The sequence below is a fragment of the Athene cunicularia genome (assembly GCF_003259725.1).
Source record: "Athene cunicularia isolate RWA chromosome 1 unlocalized genomic scaffold, athCun1 chr1_part1, whole genome shotgun sequence".
NCBI lineage: Eukaryota > Metazoa > Chordata > Aves > Strigiformes > Strigidae > Athene > Athene cunicularia.
In genome coordinates, this window is record NW_020799091.1 from 127,700,289 (window position 1) to 127,722,507 (window position 22,219).

The 22,219-nt window shown below is 42.5% G+C and overlaps 1 protein-coding gene across 1 annotated transcript in view; it reads right to left on the bottom strand.

Annotated features, from left to right (window-relative positions):
* The window catches only part of ZYX (zyxin), a 26,825-nt gene extending 11,490 nt beyond the window's left edge, over positions 1-15,335 (bottom strand). Inside the window, exon 1 of the mRNA XM_026852480.1 lies at positions 14,823-15,335. Coding sequence (XP_026708281.1) covers positions 14,823-14,832 — 10 coding nt within the window. The 5' untranslated portion in view covers positions 14,833-15,335. The remainder of the gene's footprint in view (positions 1-14,822) is intronic.
* Positions 15,336-22,219: the final 6,884 nt, after the last annotated feature.

Below are 22,219 nucleotides of genomic sequence, written 5' to 3' on the forward strand. Positions count from 1 at the left end.
GGGCTCGGCCTGTCCTGCCGAGAAAGGCAGCGGGAATGAAAGGTGGGGGAGCTGCTGAGCCCAAGCGCTGCCTACCAACTCGCGAAAAAAGCCTCGCCCAGGCAAAGTTGTTTGACCATAAAAGGAGAGAGGCTGCGCGAACAGCTGAGCTTACTCGTTGGGGAATGTGGCGATGAGGTAAGGGGAGACGGCGCGGCGCGCTCCGCCGTGAGCCCGCGCTGGTAGCCTCTGCGCGCCCCCTCCGGCTTTACCTGCAAGGCGAGGAAAGGCAAGACAAGGAGAGGGCGAAGAGAGGAGGTGTATTTCCCTGGCTACCGCTGGTGACGATGAAGAAATGTTTGTGCGGCTCTCCTCCCGCCGCCTTGCAGCGCGGTGTCGTTCCCTCCCGCTGTGCCAGAGCAGGGCCCTGCTGCACCCCCCACCCCCACTAGCCCGGGACTGCGCTTCAGTCGCTGAGCTGGATTTTAGGAAGAAATTCAGCAGCTCTGGTGAGTCAGGGTCCCCACTGGCCTCTTCCCCGCACGACCCAGCTGCGAGAGCATCTGACTCGCACCCGCCTTAACGTCAGATGACTCCACCGTGCAAAAAAGCGACTTGTTCTTGTACTGGCTGCAAGGCAAACACTGAACCGTTTTATGTCAAACACTAGTCGCTTGAATCGCTTTGCTGGATTGCCTGTGCGGCACATTGGGTTTATTTTTCTCTCAGTGGTGGCTGAGAAAAATAAGGAACCCCCGTTCAGCACTGCTCTAGACCAGGGACAGCCTGATCCAGCACAGCAGAGCGTGGAATTTTCAACCCCAGACTTTTCTTCTTGCTTATAAGCCTCTTAGGCAGGAGGGATACCAATAAAGACAATTCCTGTGCTTTGCTGCACTTTACCCTTGGAATTTGGCCTTCATACTGGGGTTAATACCCTTACTAGTTTGAAACTTCCCTGGCGAATTACTGTGTTTGGTAATGCTCAGGAGATCTGGGGCTTGTCTGCTCCTAAAACGTACCTGTCAACATAGGTATGTTTCAGTACTGGCATTTACTCACAGGTGGGTGAGTTAAGCCACGAACCACATCAGTTAGACTCCCAGTGTGCACTACTGCAAAATCTTCATATTGGAGAGCTATGCAAAGAGGGTCATCAAGGCTTAGGAAATCCACTGTAAACAAATCTTTAATTTTACAGACAAGGTTTGTACAAAGAGGTAAAACCTTTTATTAACCCAGCTAATACAGCTGGAAAAATTGGGACCTCTGTGGGGTTTTTCATTTTTACATACCATATGAAAATGTCACCCATAGCAATGCGTAGCACTGAGCATCCCTTACATAGCTGCAGCCATTGATCTATGGCTGTGAATTGCTTAGGGATCTATAGCTCTTGTGTGGGTGCTAAATAATTCTGAGGTTACTGACACTTTTGTTTGCATGCCATCAGCCCCGTTACCTCCCATGAGTAATGCACAAAGAAAAAAATAATTATACAGGATAGGGAGGGTATCTCTGTGCTGGGTCTTCTAACACTGTCACTTTTCTAGTGCAGACATTCCTTTTCCCTCTTGGTCAGGTAAAGATGTCAGTTCAGAGCTAACCAAATTCTGGAACATCACAGCACACCTTACACAATCAGCGTGACCTCAGATACTCTGCCACTGTTCCCTGGGCTAGTCCTGACTACAGAGAAAACAAAGAATGTCTCAGACTGAGATTAAAAAAGTGCTGAGAGAATATGAAAAAAAATCTGCGCTCTCATACTTTCTGGTATGAAATCCCCACAAATCCAGATGCTTGCATGTTTCATTGTCTCGCTGATGTGGTGATGAAGGCAAATCAAGTGAAGTGGGAATAAGAACAAGAAAAGCACACCCTCTTAGACATTTTGTACTATCTCCTCACTATGATAAAACAAATATGAAACAGAGAAGAGTTTAGCAGGTTGGACATGTGAAAGCTAGAATTCTCTAACTGGAGTACATCATAATACACACAGGGAAACTTTAATCTGATTTCATGCTTGCCATATAGTAGATTTAAAGTTTGTTCTTTTTTAATCAGAGATGAAGATGAACTAACTTCCCTATGTAAGTTCTGATTCCTCTGCAAACAAAGTAAAAACCTCCTTATGCTGGCAACCTTTCTTCATGCAATTCTTTGGAAGAGTAGATATTTTTGTGCTGCAAACTGAAATTAGTGCCCCGAGATGTACACAGTTGTAGTCAGCCTCTTTAGTTGAAGCAAAATACTAGTTTTGAATAGGCATTTAGCTGTCTGGGTAGAGAGATGGATCAACAAGTATACTCAGCTTTTTGTGCCAGACCTTGTCATTTCTGGAATTAGCAGCAGTCCTCTGCATAAATCACTTTGGCTGTTCCATGCCATGAAAAAACTGATCTGGTGTTTTGGAGTATATTGTTGTGTGAATGCTACTCTACACCATGGGTGAAGTGACAGCTAGAGAGTTTGGAGGGATTTAGAATATGCAGTTCTAGCTGGGGGCTTGAGATGAGTGACAGGAAGCAAGCCCCAGTACTGGCTATCAAATCAAAGCTTAGAATCTTAAGAGTTCAAGGAACCTGCCTTAGAGAGACTGAGTTTTTATGGAGACAGATATAAAGAATCTTCACTGGTAATTCAGCCATGTCATGCAGTGAGTAAATAAAGAATAAAGCCATGCAGAAGTAATGTGGCAAATTCATGTACTGCACTGAGATGAATATGCTAGCAGTGTTTAGGTGCCTATAAAATGAAAAAGTAGACATAAGAGAAGAAAAAAATCAGTCCTTGAATGCAAAAGGAACGATTATTTACAAGAACACTATCGGGGAATTAAACTTGTCAGGCAGAAGGTCTTACCTAGATTCAGGAGGTTTCAGGTAGCTGCAGATGGGAATCTTTTTGTTAACAGTAGGTTTAAGGTCAGAGGAAGGCAATCTAGATGCTGGACAGGATGCTTTAGTTGTGTTAATAATATAAAACATCTGCATCTGTATAATTTCCATCCCTATCAACAGATCAGTTAGTGCTATTTTATCTCAGTGTGAGTTAGTAATTAGTGATGCCACATCGGAGTCCATGTTTTTCCTAACCAATTAAAATTTCTCTTATCTGTGTTGCATCTCTAATACTTCTTTAGAACCTCTGGTTAGTCTAACCACACTTTATTGATTAATGCTAAACTTGATACTCATAAGCTTTCCCTGTGCTGTATTAAATGCTATGTCTGAGCCTACTGGAAGAGTTGGGGATATATAATGGGTTCACTTTGGTCCTTGGGCCAAGAGGTACAGATGAGGTTAGGCCCACAGTGTCCAGGGCAGAGCCACCTGTGGCAAACTGTCTTCATCCGTACAGACCAACAGGTGTAATGCACCCTGGTAAGAGCTCTCCTGGGATCTGTTGTGCTCCCACAGCACAGCCCTCTCCGGGTATCCCCCATGTGAAGGGCTACGTCTGGCATAAGCTGACACCTGCTACGACTGTTGCTCCCACTCTGTGGAGGCTGTGATACATGCGGGGCTGCCTTTCTCCTGACCAAACAGCAGTTTCAAGTTGGAGTGCCTCAGCCCTGCTGTGGGATGCGTGTTGACAGCTGGGTGCCAAACACAGAAAGATGCACTGGAGATGGCAGAGCCTCCAGTCCTGATGAGCCTCATCATCCTCCTGCATCTGTGAAACTGGCACACAGTCAGGAATGCTAGCTGCAAAGGTCATGAATTCTCCTGGAGAAGTCCCTGAACAATCAGCTACCCGGGACAGATAACTAGTATCTCTGCTGTTTCCCTTCAAAACTGAGTTTGCAGTGCAAAGCACACTCTGGAAGTGTCCCTCCCCAAGAATGGGATCTGTTTAGCAGCTACAGAGCCTCTCTGATCTCTGAAAAGTGTCACTGTGGGTTTTTCAAATCCCACTATGAAAGTATTGTATGCAACGCACACACATATGTACATACTTTGAAAGGCCATTTGGGCCATACACATACAATTAGATTACCCTGCCTAAAACACTAGAATAAGCCATAAGCTGTAAAGAAAAAAAGCCCAAAGACTTGCTGTGCCAGGAAACACTTTTTAGTGAGGCAAACTGGTCACATAGAAATAAGGGGGAGGAAAGTATTCAGGGCAGTGGTGTAGTCCGCATCCCTGAAGGGGTTGAAGAGTCGGGTTGACGCAGCACTGAGGGATCTGGTGGAGTTGAGAACGGACAGTGTGACGTTCCTGGTTGGACTGGATGATCTTCAAGGTCTTTTCCAACCCTGATGATTCTCTGATTCTGTGATCTCTGTGGTGTGACCTGTGGCCAGGCAGACCCCTGTCTGGGGTGGTGTCTCTACAGGGAAAAAGCTCAATTTCCTGCAGGGCTGTCAAGTCTTTCCTAGACAGATGCATGGCAGAGACTCCTGGGCAAGGGGTGCAGCTCCCAGATCAATTACCACTGCTGTTTCCTTGTCTCCTGCCAGCAAGATTTCCTGCTGAGCTGCTGCCTCTGTCCAATTCTCAGCAGGGCGGCATGCCTGCAGCTCTATGGCTCCTGGGGCTTGTTCACTGGCAGGCTTCCTTCCCCTCACACCGCCCTCCCACCCCTTCTGTTCGCTGCTGCTGCTGGGCTCTGTGCCTGAGGGATGAGGGAAGAAAGCAGGCTGTCCCAGAAGGTATCTGCTTTCCCAGGTGGAGTATGAGCTGTTCTGTGACTCTGGAAAACGATGACCAGACACCCAAGGCCTGGACAAGGCAGTGGGATGCAGCTGAAGAACTGCTGGGTGACTGAAGCGTGGCTGTGTATGCAGCTGAGTGTGGATGGCCACCAGAGTCCATTCTGCTCGGAAATCAGCCATTTCCACATTCCAAGGATACCCCTGCCATTTCCTCAACCATATGCCCCACCCCTTTGCCACCAGGAAGACAAGCGAGCAGTGACGTACTTGGCTGTTCTCTGGCAAATACTGCTTGTCAGAACTGACTGTCAAAGAAACAGACCTGTCAGTCCACAAATTAAAGAGTTCCTGTGTGTGGTGCAAGCCTCTTACAATCGCGGAGTACCATGCTCTTGTGGTACAAGTCTCCTTTCTTCACTTTGTTATGTAGTCTTGTAAGCATAGTACAAACAAGCCACGCTCCTTCCTGCAAACGAACGTAATCAGATCGATGTATGTACTCAACAGAGCTGAGTGCACACCTTGTTGCATTCTGGGAGATTCTGACAAAAAGTTCCAGGGATAATTTCAGTGTGTGGATCTGTGGGGGGAGGGTGTTGTGTCCCTGGAAAAGGGTTCTTCACCCACATCCTCCCTGTGACAAAGCTGAGGCAAAAGCTGATTCTCAACTCCCCTGGTCTCATACTGAGACTCCTCTTATGTCATATAATAGAAGTTCTGTGGTGGCTTCCCAGAGAAGCATCTGGTGCTGCTAGAGGGACAGAGATGCTTATCGACAGTCTCAGTAACATTAACCTGGGACAGGATCCTGGTCACTCCAGTCCCCACGTGGCCCCCTTCTATCCCAGTGCTATTATTTTCTTGCATAATTGAGATGATAGCCAAATAAGCAGGGACAGGGTTTGGAGACTGCTCATTCTCTATTCTGTAGTGTGCCTACAAAAATGAGATGCATATGTCAGGGTGTGTTGGACTTGTGAGTACATTAGGAATACATCAGATTGTTCTGGTCAGGAAGAATGAAGCCTGGTGTAGTCCATACCTGCATTATCTGTAGGGTGTAGATCCTGAAGCAAACTACCCTCTCTTTTGGGCCTCACAAAACCAAATAATTAGTTAACTCCAGACTGGAGTCCTGGCAAAACCTAGTATTTATACAGCATAGATGATCAAGGAACCAAAGCCCTGAAACAAAGCAACAGACAAACCAAATAGACAATATAGGCATATGGTCCAAGAGTCTGTTTGCAAAAAACATCGGGCCAAATGTTATCTACAAACTGCACAGTAAACCACAATCTGAGTACAGCTTTAAGAGGTGCAGACCCTCAAGCCCTTGTTTTCCAAAAGCAAGAAGTGTGGAGCTATATGAAGTTTTCTGCAGTTCCCAGATTTAGTACATGTGGCTGCTAGTATGTTTGCTAGTTAATTTACATTAATTAATTACATTAGTTAATTTAAGACAAGAATCTTTGACTGTTCCACAGGGCTGTGCAGGTCCTTGCAGTGGAGCCACTGTACTTTCAGTGGCAGCTATGAGTCTGCGACAAAGTGACAACTTATGAGAGAGAGAGGAAGATGATTCAAGCAGAGTATGATTTTAGTTGGTTGAAAATACAAGGGTATGACAGGCCTCACTGACGATTTTTGCGAAGTTCATTCCATATCTAGCAAAGTGATCAAGCACTGCAGGACAGCCACGGGCTGTGGAGGATAGGGTGGTAGCAGTTATAGGCCACCACCGCAAGTGCTTTATAGCTAGTCTAAGTGATATTAGCCACAGCTATTGTTCAAAACTCAGCAGAGGTCCTCAAAATGTGTTCCATCTTGTATTATGAAGTCATTGACAATTTTCAGATTGGGTTCTCCAGAGGTGTGATGAGGCATAGCCTAATTTCTGAATCAATTGACTACCATTTTTCTCTCTTAACTGTGAACCGTCCCTGCCTGTCAGCAGTAGATGCTTGGGCAAGGGCTCAAGACATAGCATTGCTCAGCTGTGAATGTACATTTCTGGAGATGCATTTCTTCCAACTAAGGCATTCTCCAGTTGCCTTGATGAAGGTCAGTATGATAACCATGCCTCTTACGTACTTGGCAAACCTCCTGACCCTTTGCTTCCATGATGTCACTGCAGACAGATATCAGCCCTTTAGTGACAAAAGACTAAAGTCAATTTAGTGACCTTAGCTTGTGGTCAAGATTAGGGGGACACTAAATTCTAGACTCTTTTTTACTCTTCAATATTCCATATTCTCAGGCTCTTGGTTTGGTTTTGAGGCTGAAATGACTCTCTCATTAGACTCAGATTTTATTTTGTCTTTTTTTGTTGATTTGAGGGACCACAAGACCAGAACTCTTCTCAACTACAGCTGTTTCAACTTTTTCTCCCAGCTGACAGTAAACTGAGGAAGAAGTAGTAAATATGAAAGTATAATAAATGTTCTCTTACCTACTGCAGATTAAAACCAACTTTGGGGAGACAGAAAGGAGAGCAGCCTCCTGTAAAAGCATAGAAAAACTAAGATCCCCCTAAATGCAGAAGACATGCTCTTGCATTAACTGCACCTTATGTTTCAGGGCCTTACTATATAAGAATAGGCCTAGTACACATGAGAATGTGAGAAGTGGGCAACTTTTTGAAACATTGTGATGGCTGATTATAGTATTATACTGTGAAAACACCTCACATATTGAATCAGTGCATGTCTTGATTCCATCTAAAATTGCTTTTCTGTCAAAAAAACAGAACAGTGTTGGCTGGACTAAAGACGCTGGTTAAGGACAAACCACTGCCCTTCAGGTTGGACAGGGCTCTGAGCAACCTGATCTAGCAAAAGATGTCCCTGCACATGGCAGGTGAGTGTTGGACTGGGTGACCTTTAAAGGTCCCTTCCAACCCAAACAATTCTATGAAAAAGTACTTGCAGGCATTAAAAACACTAGTGATTCATGGCAGGGGTACCCAACTGTGGTTGATGGCCAGTCACAAACTCAACCAGGTTTAATTAAAACCAGCATGACTGTCTGCCAGCACAAAAGCACAGCAGTGTTAAAGAAGGCCCTCCTCAGTCCTGATCAGCAGGTGTTCTCACCCTACAGCTGCTCAGTTTCAAGACACTCCATCATATGTCTGGGAAGTGACAGGGTTACCAGTTGCTGGGCATAATGTTGCCCAGACTGGTGACTATTGTCTTTCCTGTACTTTTGTGGCTTTTGCCTTAGCCCAGTACTGATATATATGCCTCCATATGCTGTGTGGTGCAACAATAAACATTATTATTCCAGGAGTTTCTAGTGGCCATCTCTTAAATTGCATTGATGCCACCAAACCCAGGAAGTCATGTGATTTCCTTTAAAGGATCACCGGGTTTGAGAACAGGATCCTTTTCTTTCCTGGCCTGCTTTTGGTAGGGGATGCCTCCTAGCCAGAAGCACCTGAGGCTTCTGGATGCACCCAAGCATCAGGATGTCAAGGGCTGCAAGTCAATAAGAAGAAATGGTTGCAAGGCAGCCTGATCCCGTTCTTCAAATTTCAGTAGTGAACACAGAAAGAAGCAAGGCCCAATGTGCTTATTAAGGTGGTTGTCAGCAGGTGAAAACGTTTGACCTCAGAAGACCTGTAAACACAAATGGAAACAGAAACGTCACTGCCAAACAAACATAGAGGCAAGCGTTCTGGATCCCACCATATTCCTTATACAGTGCAGCAGCATAGCAGAGCAGGTAGATGTATTCACATCTCCAGAAACAGCAGCAGGCCTGACTTGATTCCAAAAATAGTTTGAGTCAATGTTGATTTGCCAGAGCCTACTCACAGCAGTTGTGTGCTCTATGTTATATGGCAGAGGGTACCTTCTGGAGATTTTTTAAATATGAGGGGCATTCTGTCAGTGTATGAGTGAACAGTTTAAGTTGTTATTTTGCTTCTGGATACATTATGCTATCATTATTCCAGACATAAGAATTTGGACGTGAGGTTTTTAAGTAAGAATCACAAGGTTTTTAAGTAAAAACTACTTTCTTGGTTCAGACTCAATTTTAAGGTTTGGGATATTTTCATGTTTTTATTATATCTGTGTAACTCCAAAGCCACATTGCTGAAGAAAACACTTATTTTTGAAAGAATTAGTATCTACAGTTTCTGTGAGCATCTAGTCCCCCATCTCCAATATATCAAAGGGAGAGAGTGAGATGACAACTGGTATTTTGTAAGGCTAAAAATATTGTGCCTTTTTACATAACACTGGGAATTTAAAAAGCACATTAACTGCTTGCAGATTATTTTTTAAAATGCAGTTTGAGCAACACCACTAATATAGGTTCAACTGACATTTAGAAGAAGTATCTGCTGTATGGAAACGAGACATTCAGTAGAGAATGAAGTAAACGTTTTAAAAAAGGCAAAATAAGACTCAGACTGCATCAAAGATGTCTGCACCCTAATATACACCTCACATTTATGTAATTGGTGGTGACTGTTTTCCTAGTGCATACCATATACCCTTTTTGACCCTCCAAAGCCACCTCCTCAGACCTCCACTCTTGGCACTACTTGCCTGATGGTGAGGAACCTGTGCACTCTCAGCATGACTGTCAAGAGATTCACCAAGTTCCACCTCTCTTACATTCCTGGAATCTCCTTTCTTTTTTCCTCCTTATTTGTTACTATCTGCTGAGCCCTTCCTCACAGGGAGGAGAGTGGGAAAGCGTCCCTCATCCGTGAACTCACTCATCTTTCCATTTCATGTGCTGCTGAAAAAGCCCTGGCCCATGGCAGAAGAAACTGGAATTTCAGAGCATGGTCCAGCCTACTTCCAGTCTCATTCCATGTGAGCAGGCATTTAGCTGGTTCAGACACAAGGTAAGGACATGCAAGGATGCAGAACAGATTTATGAAAGATACTTGCCAGAATGGTGCTGCTGAGTGGGTGAAGTTTGTGACAGATGAAGCAGGCTAGACTCGCTAATTCTCTGATACTGAGCTGCAGTTCCAGAGAGTGACGGTTCTCCATGCTCAAATAGAAGGTGATGCATGATCACATGCAGTAGGTCAGTGTGCTACAAAGGCATTGGTGAAATGCGAACAGAACAAGCTGCACTACCACATCTCCAGATGGTAAATTCCTTTTCTCTGTCTTCTGTAAAGTCTAGAAATGGGAACTGTATGAAAGATGAGATCTTAATATATATAGAACAGAACATGACACTTCTGCATGACTGGATAAAAATCAAACATGGATGAAAATAATGAGAAAAGATTATACTTGCTAAAAATCTACAAAACAGCAAGGTGGTTCTGAAAAACTGTGAAACTACAAATCCTTAAGAAAAACTAGTGGAAGGGAAATACCAAGATAAGGTGAGAAAAGGATAGTGAACGCTGAGCATTAAGCATGTGTGTTTGTACCAATACACCAAACCTACGTCTTATAAAGAAAGGTGATTGTATTTTAATAGAATACTGCCAAATAAGTGAGGTCACACAACAGGGATCTTGCAGCAAAGCAGGTATGGGTGCACTTTTGTTGTCTGAAACAAATTTTAAGAATTTCTACAGTGGAGAGGTATGTCACCCCAGCACATAAAGAGCAGGCAAGCAGTGGGCTACCTGTAATCTAATTCTTAAAATTTGTTTCAGAAATGTATTTTTTTTTAAATTTAACCTGCATTGAAACAAATGTGTTTTTAAGGTATCTGGCTAACATTGACGTATTTCATTCCTCTGAGTGAGACTGTGCTTAATTTGGGACACTCTGTCAATGGTAAGTTTCCAATAGATGATGCCAGGATATCCAAAGTGGGTGCCTCTACTTTGGCAGCATCGGCTAATTTGAGAACTCACCATGCAGAAGAAGGGAAAAAATAATGTTTTGGTGCTCATTATTACCTCTCTTCAGCAATATGGGACAAAACACCCAAGAGGATTTTTTGATAAATACACTATTGAGGGGGTGGATTGCTTAGTTCTGTCTCAGTTCTCCCTGAACTAATATGCTCTCAAAGTTTTTTATGACCTCTGCGTGCAGGCAGAACAAGATCACATTTGCTCAGATGTGAGTGCAGGTAAGCATGAGCTTATATCACAACATAAAATACGAACATAGCCCATGTCTATACCTCCACCTATTGTCCTCTCTAATCTTCAGTTGATTCACACAGCCTCAAATATTTTCACAGCTAGAAAGGACCCAGCCTTCTACTTAAGTCAGATAAATTACACCACTTTCAGGATCTGAACTACATTGGCACTACTTTTTTCACACTTTGAACCTCATAAAAAGCCTTTCTGTTTGTCTCCTGCACCAAAGTACCTCTGAACAAAAAAGAACTGTATGAGTCATTTTGCTATCTCATTTCCTTTTCAGTCCACATGCAAATCCTATCAGTAGCTAATACAACTTGATGTAGAATTAAATCTTGTGGCATCTACTCCATTACTTCTATGAAGCAATTACAGAGATCTCTGCCAGAAGCAGCATTTACTGGGGAATCCATACTGCCAGTGGCAGGAGGCCAACAGAGAAGCATACATCCCCAGAGGATGATCCCTGCCTCTGTAGATCTGATACAGATACTATTTTTGTAAACATCTCCTACTCATGAACTTAATAGGACTCAGTATATTTTTCCACAGCTGAAGACACATCTTGCAAGAAGCATGTAGGAAGTTTCTCCACATCTTTCTGTGATAGTAGTTAGTCAGGCCACAGGATTTTAAAAAGGATCAGAGAAGAAAGTGAGCATTTTTCAGAGCCTTTTCATGACAGGATAGATATGGTTGCCAGTGAGACCTCTGAGGACAGGAACTAATGCTAGGGTGAATGACAGACAGAAGGAAGACACTTTAAATTATTTGGGGGTTGGCAATGTTTACTTGAAAGTGGAACATTAGGTGGCAAGATTTATATTGGTAGTTTTTTTCATTTTAACTGGTTTAAATGGCAGCTAAGGGAGACAACCGGAGCACATTACCTACTGTGATATAATCTGCATCCCTGATAATTGATGAAAAGAATAAATTTACTCAGCAGGTATGACAGTGACAATAGCTCTGTATTTTATAAGCAGCGTTTACTTAGGAAGAAGCTGTTCCAGTATTTATAAGATCTATACATTTATATGTACCTATAGCAAACATCTAAAAAATGTCAATAGATTTACCAATGGCTTACAGAAAAGATAAACAATGTTGAACAGACATGTCCTAAAAAGCAAACAGTTAATAATTACAGCATAAGTGTGTCTTCAGGGTTACGACAGAGTTACCTCAGTGTGGATTTGGAACAAGTTGCTAAAAATCGGAGCTTGTTCTGAAATTGCTTTGCTTTGTGTCATTACCAGCCCCTCTACCAGGCACAAAGTCACTATCTTTAGCTTTGCTGGAGGTATGTTTTTGTGCTTAGACCTAGAGTGACCAATCTCCCTGTGTGCAGGGGGTGGGGGGAAGAGACATGGAGGCATGGATCCTTGTCTGTTCCCAACTCACCTTGGCATTCAATCCCCAAACCAGGTAGTACTCACCTAGGAGTACATGCTTAGTGAGTTGATTATGGCATCTTAGTCAATTTGTCTGTTGCATTATTGGCAAAGGTGCAGGAGTGGGGGAAGAAAAAGGTCAGGGGAGCTTTATACTGCCCTTCCATCAGCAGCATCCTTGACCTAGTTTGGGCAGCCTGGAAACTCTGCTCTGCAAACAGAAGTTCTAACAGCAGTGACTTACAGCCCATGATAGCTTGAACATAGCCACAGTCTTCCTTCTTTCTTGCCTAGTGTGGCTCTCACAACATGGTCTGTGGAGGGGGAGTTCTAGGGCTCTACAATAAGCACAGGGGCACATAATTTCACCCATCATACAAATAATTTAAGAAGTTGCAAGTGGTGGTTTCTTACTGCTCCTTCCTTCCGAGATACCTAGCTATGTAAAGAATCTATGCGTTTCTCTCTCTCTCTCTCTCTCTCTAGTTAAATGTCTCCTTTTCCTAACCCTGTATGAAAACTTAACATTTACAAAAAATCCTTCAGACCAGCATTTAAACCAGCGCTTACAAAATCTATTTTGTACACAATTTCCTACATGAAATTATAGCTTCAATATTTAAGAAAATACCCACAATGCTTCGAGAAAATACTCAAAGCCTGTCAGAAAGTGTGTTTCAAAGAAAACAAAACCAATTTATGCTTGGTTATTTACCTTCTGTTCCTTGCAGCAGCAGTGAGAATACTGTTGCTCAGGTAGAGCAAGGACAGAAACTGTGGGGGACAGCTAGATTTATGCTCTGATTTAGTCCCTTGTTCCAAGATTCAGTCCTGTCACTTCCCTCCTACATGGTAATTCTCATGAAATCATGTATTTCTTCAGAATGTAAAATAGCTAGTTTTCTTATGCTACTGTATAATGAACCTATTTTAACTGAATTTAGGAAGTAAAAGGTTGGTATTGGCTTATTAAAAACTAAAAACTGTTCACTGATTATGAGCTCCCTATTTGCACGGAACCTACTGTATGGAAGAGCCAATCAACTGTGATAGTCCAACAAAGTCTTCACAACTTCTAATGAGGATGATGTTTACTTTAAGTATGGAGATTTATGTACACAATGTCCATAATGAGCAAATGTATGAGTAAGAACTTAAAGATGGTGAAGAGTCAACTATGTTACAAATGGCAGACAAAGCATGGCTATAGGTGTCAAAACAGGTAGTGCTTCCAGCAGCTAAGTGATATTGACTCCAGATTAAAAAAGGAGAGTGCTTGAGGCATCACAACATGCAAGACAGTCATGAGACAGGTCAGTAGTTCTGCGGAGTGAATTAATGGACACTTGATTATAATGCTCCTCCTTTCCAATTCTCTGCTGTACATGCCCGACACTCACAGCAGCATGGGTGCTTGCCAGATCCCCACTACCATCTCACTAAAGCAGCAGAAGACAAACCCATCAAGACCTGAAAAGCTGCTTTTCAGGCAGGGTAAGTGCTAGGACTTGCTCGTTTATCTATGGAATCACACCCTCAGGCAGAAGTCAGAGCAGACTGATGTAAATGACATTTTAGCTTAATGAAAGGAAAGCCAGACGTGCACTTGCTAGGACCTGGGGTATGACTTTCAGCTTGAGACAAGCTAAAGCATCACGCAGGTGGAATAAAGGAGTCAATTTGACTTACCTGAATTCTTCACTGGAAAGGAAACCACAGCAGAGATCACTCACAGTGTAGAAAGAAGGTTCACAGAGGAACAGATTTAGATTGGGTGGGTGAGTGAGGGGGAGAAGGGGAATAAAATGAAACCAGAATCTCTCTGAACAGTGGAAAAGTAATTGCCCACAACTGTGTCAGTAATACATCTTCTGAGGCCAGGATGAGCTGCAAATGCTGTTTAGTGGGGTTTGCAGTGAAACTCCTGAGGACAGCTGTCCTGATCAATCTGTCTACAGGAGACTGTGGATGACAGTTAGCTGGGCAGCCACTAACTTACAAAACATTTATCTGAGACAGGCCTGGTGTCTTAATATCCCCATTCCAATCTGCTTTTATTTCTCCTTCCCTTGCATTTAGCCCTGGAAGTCAAGATGGATCTGCTGAAACACCTCTGGTTAACATAAAAGTTCACCAGATCTGATTTCTCAGCATTTTTACAGTGTAGGTTTCAAGAGTACAGATACATTGGGAATTTAGCGAGACATTCAGAAAGGCTAGATGAAAACAAATAGGTTTGGAAATACATCGGGGAGGTGGAAGGAGGAGTGCAATGGGAGAATTCTAGCTGTGGAAAAACTTAATCCTCAGCTGAGATATAATGTGCTGTACCCAGTGATAAGTGTTACAGCACCAGAGCATACTCTCATTGGCCTCAGGCAAGGAGGAGAATATGGTCTCTTACACTGCAGTTGTGTGACATTCACCATACTTATTAGATCTTCAATACCATGAAGAAGGGGAAAAAATACAAATAGCTGCATATATTCAGACGTTGCCATCTTTTTTTCTGCCCTTGCCCTTCCTACATAAATTTTGTAATCTGCCTTTGTGTGAGTAGACTTCCTGCTTATTGTTCTTATTGTTTCAAAGGGTTAGGCAAAATATGTTCTATGTGAAGTCCTTTTTTTTTTGTTTAATATTTTTTTCGTTCCTTAGGCTGATTGTAAATTGTGAATGGGAAAATGAATGAATTTACCTATTCCCATTACTGCTGTTAATCAGGGCTGTTCAGCTGTCTTGAGTGGGTTCTCAGCAATGCAGACAAAAGCTGAATTTTCCAAGCCCAAGGATGAGAACAAAATGGCTCATTTGGATCAGCAAAATTCAATTTGCTGTGACTAGAGACTGGCAGAAGGAAGGTGGCGAGATCAGTGAAGCTTTTGGGGTGAAGGGCCAGGGAGAAATCATGAGCATTTCAGAGGGAGGGTGGAAGGAGCACACTGTGGAGAGCCCGTTCTGCTGGGGAAGCAGGCCAGGAGGATGCTGCCTGTTGCTGCTGCCATTAGGCGAGGAAGAATTTGGGCAGCGAAGGGAGCAGACCTCAGGGCACCTTCTGCATCTGCAGAGATCCCTCCCTACTGCCATGTCAGCAGGGAAGGCGCGGAAGAGGCCTCAACGACCTTCCACAGGCTTGAACTCGCTTCTTTCACCGCTCTACAAGACGACAGGAAGAGGGAGAGCAGGGCCGCCCCTCTGCTCCTGGAGCCCTGCAGCAAGCCCCGGCTCCCCGGCGGGGATCAGAGACGGGGCGGGAGGCAGATCAGAGAGGGGGCCACCGGCCGCCCGCTATCGGGGCCGCTCACTTGATCCCTAAGCGCAGGTCTCTACAGGTAAAAACAGCATCCTGTGGCACACTTTCCTTCCCACAGGAAAATTTCTTTCTGTGCAAACCGCGTGTGCAGACATCAGTTACATGGGGATGTGTCATTCAAGCCACCAAAACAATCTCTGAGAGAAAAACACAGCTCATTTGGTAGTACGTCTCTCTCCCAAGCCTTTCTGTAACACACTTGGGCATTGTGATGTCTGTGGGAAAAGGAAACGTCTGAGGGCAAGGGAGTTGAACCCCAGAATAAATCTGAGGGACTGTGTCAAAGCCTGGTGCTGTGACACTTCTTGGCTCAATGGTAAAGTCCTTTGTGAGCACTTCCAGGGAACCATCTACTCCTGCAGCAGCAAACTTTAAACTAGAGACTCCGGTTTCTACTTTGGGATTTAATTCCCACATCTATCCTATGCCTTTTACTGGTCTCAAATGTCCTCATGACCTAAAGAAATCTCTTATGTCTTCTGTAATGTCCACGTGGCAAAGATGACTGCAATATTTCCCTTAAGATTCTTCATGCTCACCTGGATCTGTGTCTTTATAGCATATCAAAAGACGTATTGCTTCCATCTCCTGCCATTTCCATATTCTCCATGCATACGTGCTGCCAAGGGCTTTATTATCCTGTTAGGTGGCACAGTATCTATACCCCTTTGATCAGCGTGTGTTTGAACTAGCAGTGTTAATTCTTGGTCCCTCTCCCCACAACACTGTTCAAATAAAAGACAAACATGCGTCTAGTAACATCCACTCCCCTCTGAAGCGTGGTTAAGCTGTTGTACTTAACCAAGCAAGTATTTACTCCTGTGCATGGCAGTATTTTTATGATCCGTGACCAGGAATCTGTTACAAAAAAGCCTTGTGTAACTAAGCTATTGCAAGTATCATTCTCATATATACACATACAAGAATATATATATTTATAAATGTCATACTGATATGTGGACATAAATGAATATATAAAAGCATCTATGCATTAAAATGATGATGGGATAATGGTAATTGAAAATTCTCTTTATCTGCTAGTTTCATTCCTTAAATATAGACCTTAATGGTACAGATAATGGACTTTCCATAGTATAGTGACTTTTGGTTTATGCAGTATATGTTCATGCTAGATGGACATTAGGGACCTATTTGTACAGCTAACTGAGGTACTCTCTTTCACCTTGTGTTACGGAGGTGTGTGGTGAGACATGTTGCACAGGTGTGATTCTAATCTCTATAGGAGTCAGATACCAATGTAGTAATAGTGCCTAATGTACTGTTTCACTTCCTGTGAAACTTTGACACTGTTTTGCTTCAGTAGGGGCTTCATCTGTTTTGTGTCCTAGAGGTTGGACTGGGTGAAGGTGGGATCCTTGAGTTTTACCTGGACTTCCCCACATATGGAACTTGGTTAAGAACAATTCTTATTTGGTAGCCCAGGTTTTTCACTCCAGCCTTCCTGGAGTTATTGAGAGGATTCTTCAGACCTATTTTGGGAAATCAGTGCTTTTAAGTGCTAGGTCTAAGCCTTAGGATGTGGTTGGAAATTAACACCCTAGCATGAGTAGAGTTCTGTGTTCTTGCTGTGTAGTGTATCTGGTTAGATTTTTGCAGAATTAGTTCAATATACAGGCTCTGTATTACTTTTCCAAGACCAGGTAGGTCCTAGAGATAGAATGGTGGTACACTTGAATTGGTTTTACCTTGGAATTTTCATGTAGCGGATTTTGAACTCAGAATTCGGGAGGTTTTAATTAGTGTTAGAAAGCTTGTAATCAGTCACATTTAGTTTATTCACCACACAAGGGCCAGTGCACGATTGTGCCTTGAGCTTGCTCTGGGCCTTTTTCCATTCCAGTTTTAAGCAAGCCACATGATTTCTCCATCTCCCGCAGGGACATTTTACTATGATCTAGTTAGGTGTCATAGTTTGCACATGTTTAGTGATGTGCAACTTCACATTTTCTTTCCTAAATATGAGTTTTCTGGTTATTTCTCCCTGAGGAAAAGTAATTGAGAGGGTCATAACAGAGCAGCTCTGTATGCGTAAAATTGAAATGGAGTCATATAACATCTTTCAGTTTTATAGAGGACACCAGAAATCACAATGGCAATGATCAGATTAGGATTTCCTAGGGCATGAAAAAAAGCTGAAAAGTGATCTTAAAAGGCTGAATTGATACTGAATCACCCTCTCCACAGATGCACCTACTCACACCACAGTGTCACACATGTGCTGCGTGTTACATGTCATGATAGCAATTACACAATGAGCACTGCAGCTGGCTTCTGCCTCTGAGAACAGCTACAAGTCAGGTCTGTATATTGGTGATAATTACCCTATCATAGCTCCCAGAGAGCTGCCCAGTGACTCTCATCATAACTGGGACTTGATTCGACTGAATTTAAAGGAGGTTTTCGCTGAGGTTGCTGGATGGTTAAGGCTGCAAAATCCAGCTGGGAACTTGTAGATATTTGAGTGCCAACTAAGTGCAAAGCTTGATTACTAAATCAAGTAACTAAATTAGCAAACTTTAAGATTTCAGCACTGCATATATGTCTGAATGCATTGCAAGTGCACCTTTGACCACAGCTTGGACACCTAATACTGACTGTTCTGACTAGTGTGACAAGATCTCTCTTAATTCCTTGAATGGATTTAAATTAATAGAAAGCTCCAGTCTGTTGAACTCAAGATTGCACTGCTTTTTCCTGTGGTGTCTCTGATTTCTCTCATGTCTTTGCACAGAAGCTTGCAGCAAACGTGTTTTGTGAAGTGACATAAAATTATGGAAAAGTATTCCAAGAAATTAAAAACTAATAGTACTTTTGAAGTGTGGAGGAAGAGAAACTAGAGACACACTGCATATAGGGAAGAACTTTCTGACCATGAGGAGTGTCAAGCGTTGGGAGAGGATTCCCAGAGGGGTTGTGCAGTGTCCGTTCTTTGAGGTTTTCAAGACCAGCTTGGGTCAAGTCCTGAGTAACCTGGTCTAACTTCAGTGCTGACTCAGCGTTGAGCAGGAGTTTGGACCTCAAGAGGTGCATTCCAGCCTGAATTATCCTGTGATCCTATGCTTAGGATCTAATGCCTGGAGTGGTTGTCGGGTTAGATCAGTTCCTTTAGTCCTTTTCTGCCAGAGGACCCCAGGTCTTCTACATGTGGATAGTACATTTCTGTACCTTCCCTCCATCACCACTTTCCTTTAACTACTGAGAATACCATGTGCCACACACTCCTTCACCAGAATAACCCCAGCTGTCAGCTGAAGTTCTCCCCATGTATTTTTGGTCAGGCAATTTTGCAAGAAAAAAGTGATAGCTGGTTTAAGCTCATGTACAGAGCAGCAGTCACCATGCAGAATGGCAAAGACAGTGCTCTTTATAAATCTCAGGGTCAAATGTGTCTGGCCAAAGCCCACCCACTTCTGATGCAGCCATTCATTAGAGTGGGAGCAGGATAGGAGGCTAGCAGGAGAGGGGGTAAGCAGCTGGAGCAGTCAGTGAACATCCCCTTAATTTTTCTCCTTACTCATCCACCTTCAGATCTGTAGCAATGAGATCTGATACGGCTAGTGTATGCCTATATACATCGTATCAAGGGGCCCAGTGTTCAGTTCCTCCCTCCTTCACCTTCAACATACAAGTGAGTCAGTAAAAAGAAAGAGAGGGAAAAGCCTAGGAGAGGAAATAGTAATGCAGAAGGAAACTGAGTCATGGCATTTGGGATAGATTAATTTACTTGCATGCATACTGGTGGAAGGGGAAGGAGCACAGAGCTCTGCATAGGAACCTCCACTTTATAGCCAATGTGGTTAAAAGAGTGGGGAATACATGAAGAAAGGTATCCAGGTATCTTGTTCCTCTCTTACCTGGGGGAAGGACAAGCAGAACAGAGGGACAAAGGGATGCCTTTCCTTCCAGAGCAGACTGCTTTGTGCTTGGTCTCACTTCATTACTCCCACTTCTTCCCTTTTTCCTTTTGAAGGGTTCTTAATCTGATCCCTTCAAAAACTCAACTAAAGAGCTCTGATGTAAGAAGTTATTTCTGCCATTGAGGGTATGAACAGATAGTGACCTAGCAGCCAATTGTCATGAAGTGTGTACAAACTGATGATCTTCAAGACCCCTCTCTCTCTCTTGTCAGGGTTACCAAAATAGGCTAGTGGTTTTGAAGTTGTTGTGTGGAGAGGACTAACAAATAGCATGATTGCATAAACCTAGCTTTATAGGGAAAAGTTACTAAAAAAAGTGCAAGATAAACTTATCACTAACGGTAATTAATGTAAGAAAAAAGTGTGTGACATGTTGCTGATTGACATAAGACTTTTTTTTTTGGTGGACAGCACAACAGATATGATTTTGAGAAACAGAGAACAGAACTGAAGGACAACATACTGAGTTTGTAAACTCTTATGGGCAGTAATTTGAGAGAATTATGAGAGACATTACAAAGGAGCTGATGGGAAAATGGAAGTAATGAATAGTATTTCCTTGGCATGATAGAGCTGGGAGTCTGACTTCTGTATACCGATATGTATTGAAGCAGAAAAAGTGAGCTAATCAGTAAATACTTTGGGCTGGCTTTCTTGAGGGGAAGTAGGATACAAATAGTTTTCAGCTCATTTAATAAGGATATTCTCTCCACAGTAAACAACCATGATTTTAGACTAATATTTACAGCAGCTAATTCAAGATAACTCACACTCAGGAGTTTTTAAGTGGTTGGATAAAAATTCAAAGCTTTGTTTTTCAGTAAGTTCTGAAAAAGTGAAAAGCTGGAGTTTTACCACAACATTAGAAGTTCTGTGAGATGGCCTAGGTGCTTAATTTTGTCAATCTGATAAAATTCCCCGTAAAATATTAGCACAATATGCCATTCAGAATGAGTTTATGCAAAACAGATCCCATCAAGCTAACAATTTAATGAGTTTTATGAGACTCCCTGCAGCCAAGTACTTCTGTGATAGAAATACCTTTACCTACAATCATGGTAACAGATCTAAAATAGTAGATTGCTAAAAGATAAAACCACTAATCAACCAACTTAGTATCACACGATTCTTTGAGTAATGATACATGAATACTGTACGTTTTAAGTGCATCAAAATTCAGTACATAGTAAGATAGTAACAAAGAGAGAATCACTGTTGAAAAGCTTGTGTTTCTTATGTGATCCCACTTTTCTCAATACAGTTGTCAGTACCATGTGATTTTAACATATTGCTCAAAATCCTGAGGGGAAATCTAAAATATTACAAGCTTGGTAGAATCTACAAAAACTGGAAGAACTGCTAAAAATGAAAATACAAATGGAAAGGATAAATCACTGATATGGAACTGTTTGATTCATTCAGAGTACTGAATCTTGACAGTTTGTGTTTCAGTCTAAGCAAGCATGAGCTCATATATCTAACGACAGAGTGTGAACAGTATGTTAGAAAGCAGTCACACTGAAAAATCTTACAGATATCTGAACAGATAATCAGAAGATCAACAGCTACTATTGTGGTGCTGCAGCCAAAGAAGCTAATGTGGTTCTTTGGTCTATTAAGAGCAAGTATTGAACAAACAGGAGAGGAGGTTATATTTCCTCTCCATTTGGCACTTGTGAAAAAATTATTTTTCATCTACTTTGTCTAATTCTATTATTATCACTTTGAGAAGTAGTGCAAAGCTGAAGAATGGCCAGAAAGTAAACATGGAACCATGAATGAAAACTTACAGAAGCAACCTGATGACAGTTTCTGAGTGTTTGAGTGAAGAAAAAAGCCCTCAAAACCATCAATTTAGCAGAAAACAGTTAAGATGTGATAGAAGGATGACAGATACATTCAGATTGTACATGTGGCAAAAAAATCAAATGGCAAAAATGCTTAACTATTAGAATAATTTACTAAGAGCTGTAATGAGTCCTCTGTTACCTGAACACATAAAAATCAAGGTTTTTTTTTTTTCAAAAAAAATAATGCTCTAGTTCAAGCAGAGCAACAGAAAGTATAATTAACAAAGGGAATACCTTTAGCCTCTCTTATTTTAAAGAGGCCAGATTAGATGATCAGGATGTTTCTCTGTGAGTTTAAGCCACATGTCTGAGGACTCAAGTCCAGGATTATACTAGACTTTTCTATGTCCTGGGAAGATATGGTTTTATCCACAGATGCTGATCAGACCTGGCTTATGGGGAGTTTCAGTGCAAAACTTCTTAACTAAATCGAAGAAAATAGTTTGGTGATCCAAATGGCTAGCATGTAGATTGACATTCCACATGGAGAAAATAGTTTCAGGGATTATACTGCTGACCATTTACAATTACTGTCCAGGAAGGTTACAGGGAGTTGTAACAGTCAGAGGAAGATCAAAGAGGCTGTGAAGGCAGGAAACTCAGTAGTAACAGGGTCTTCAGTTAATCCTACATGTAGGCTGGCAGATGTTTACTTCAGGAGACTTTCAAAGAGCCTGTAAAAGACAAAGCCTTGTGCGATGATTAGGAGGACGTAGAGCGTGATGTTACTACTTAAAGAGGCTTCAGGTGATTCAAGAGAGATTAAGACCATAGCAGAACACCACCAACACCCTGCCCCCAACCTCAAAAAAATAAAGAGCAATTTTGTATCTGTTCATTGTGGAGGAAGTTGTGGAATTTTATTCTTTGGATCCTTGTTGGGGATGCATCAGAAGATCAGCTTCAAATCAAAGCCTCAGTAAATGAGGTTGTAGAGCAGGTAGACAAAAGAGCAACAAGTCATCAGACAGTATTCATGCAAGACTTCTTGGAG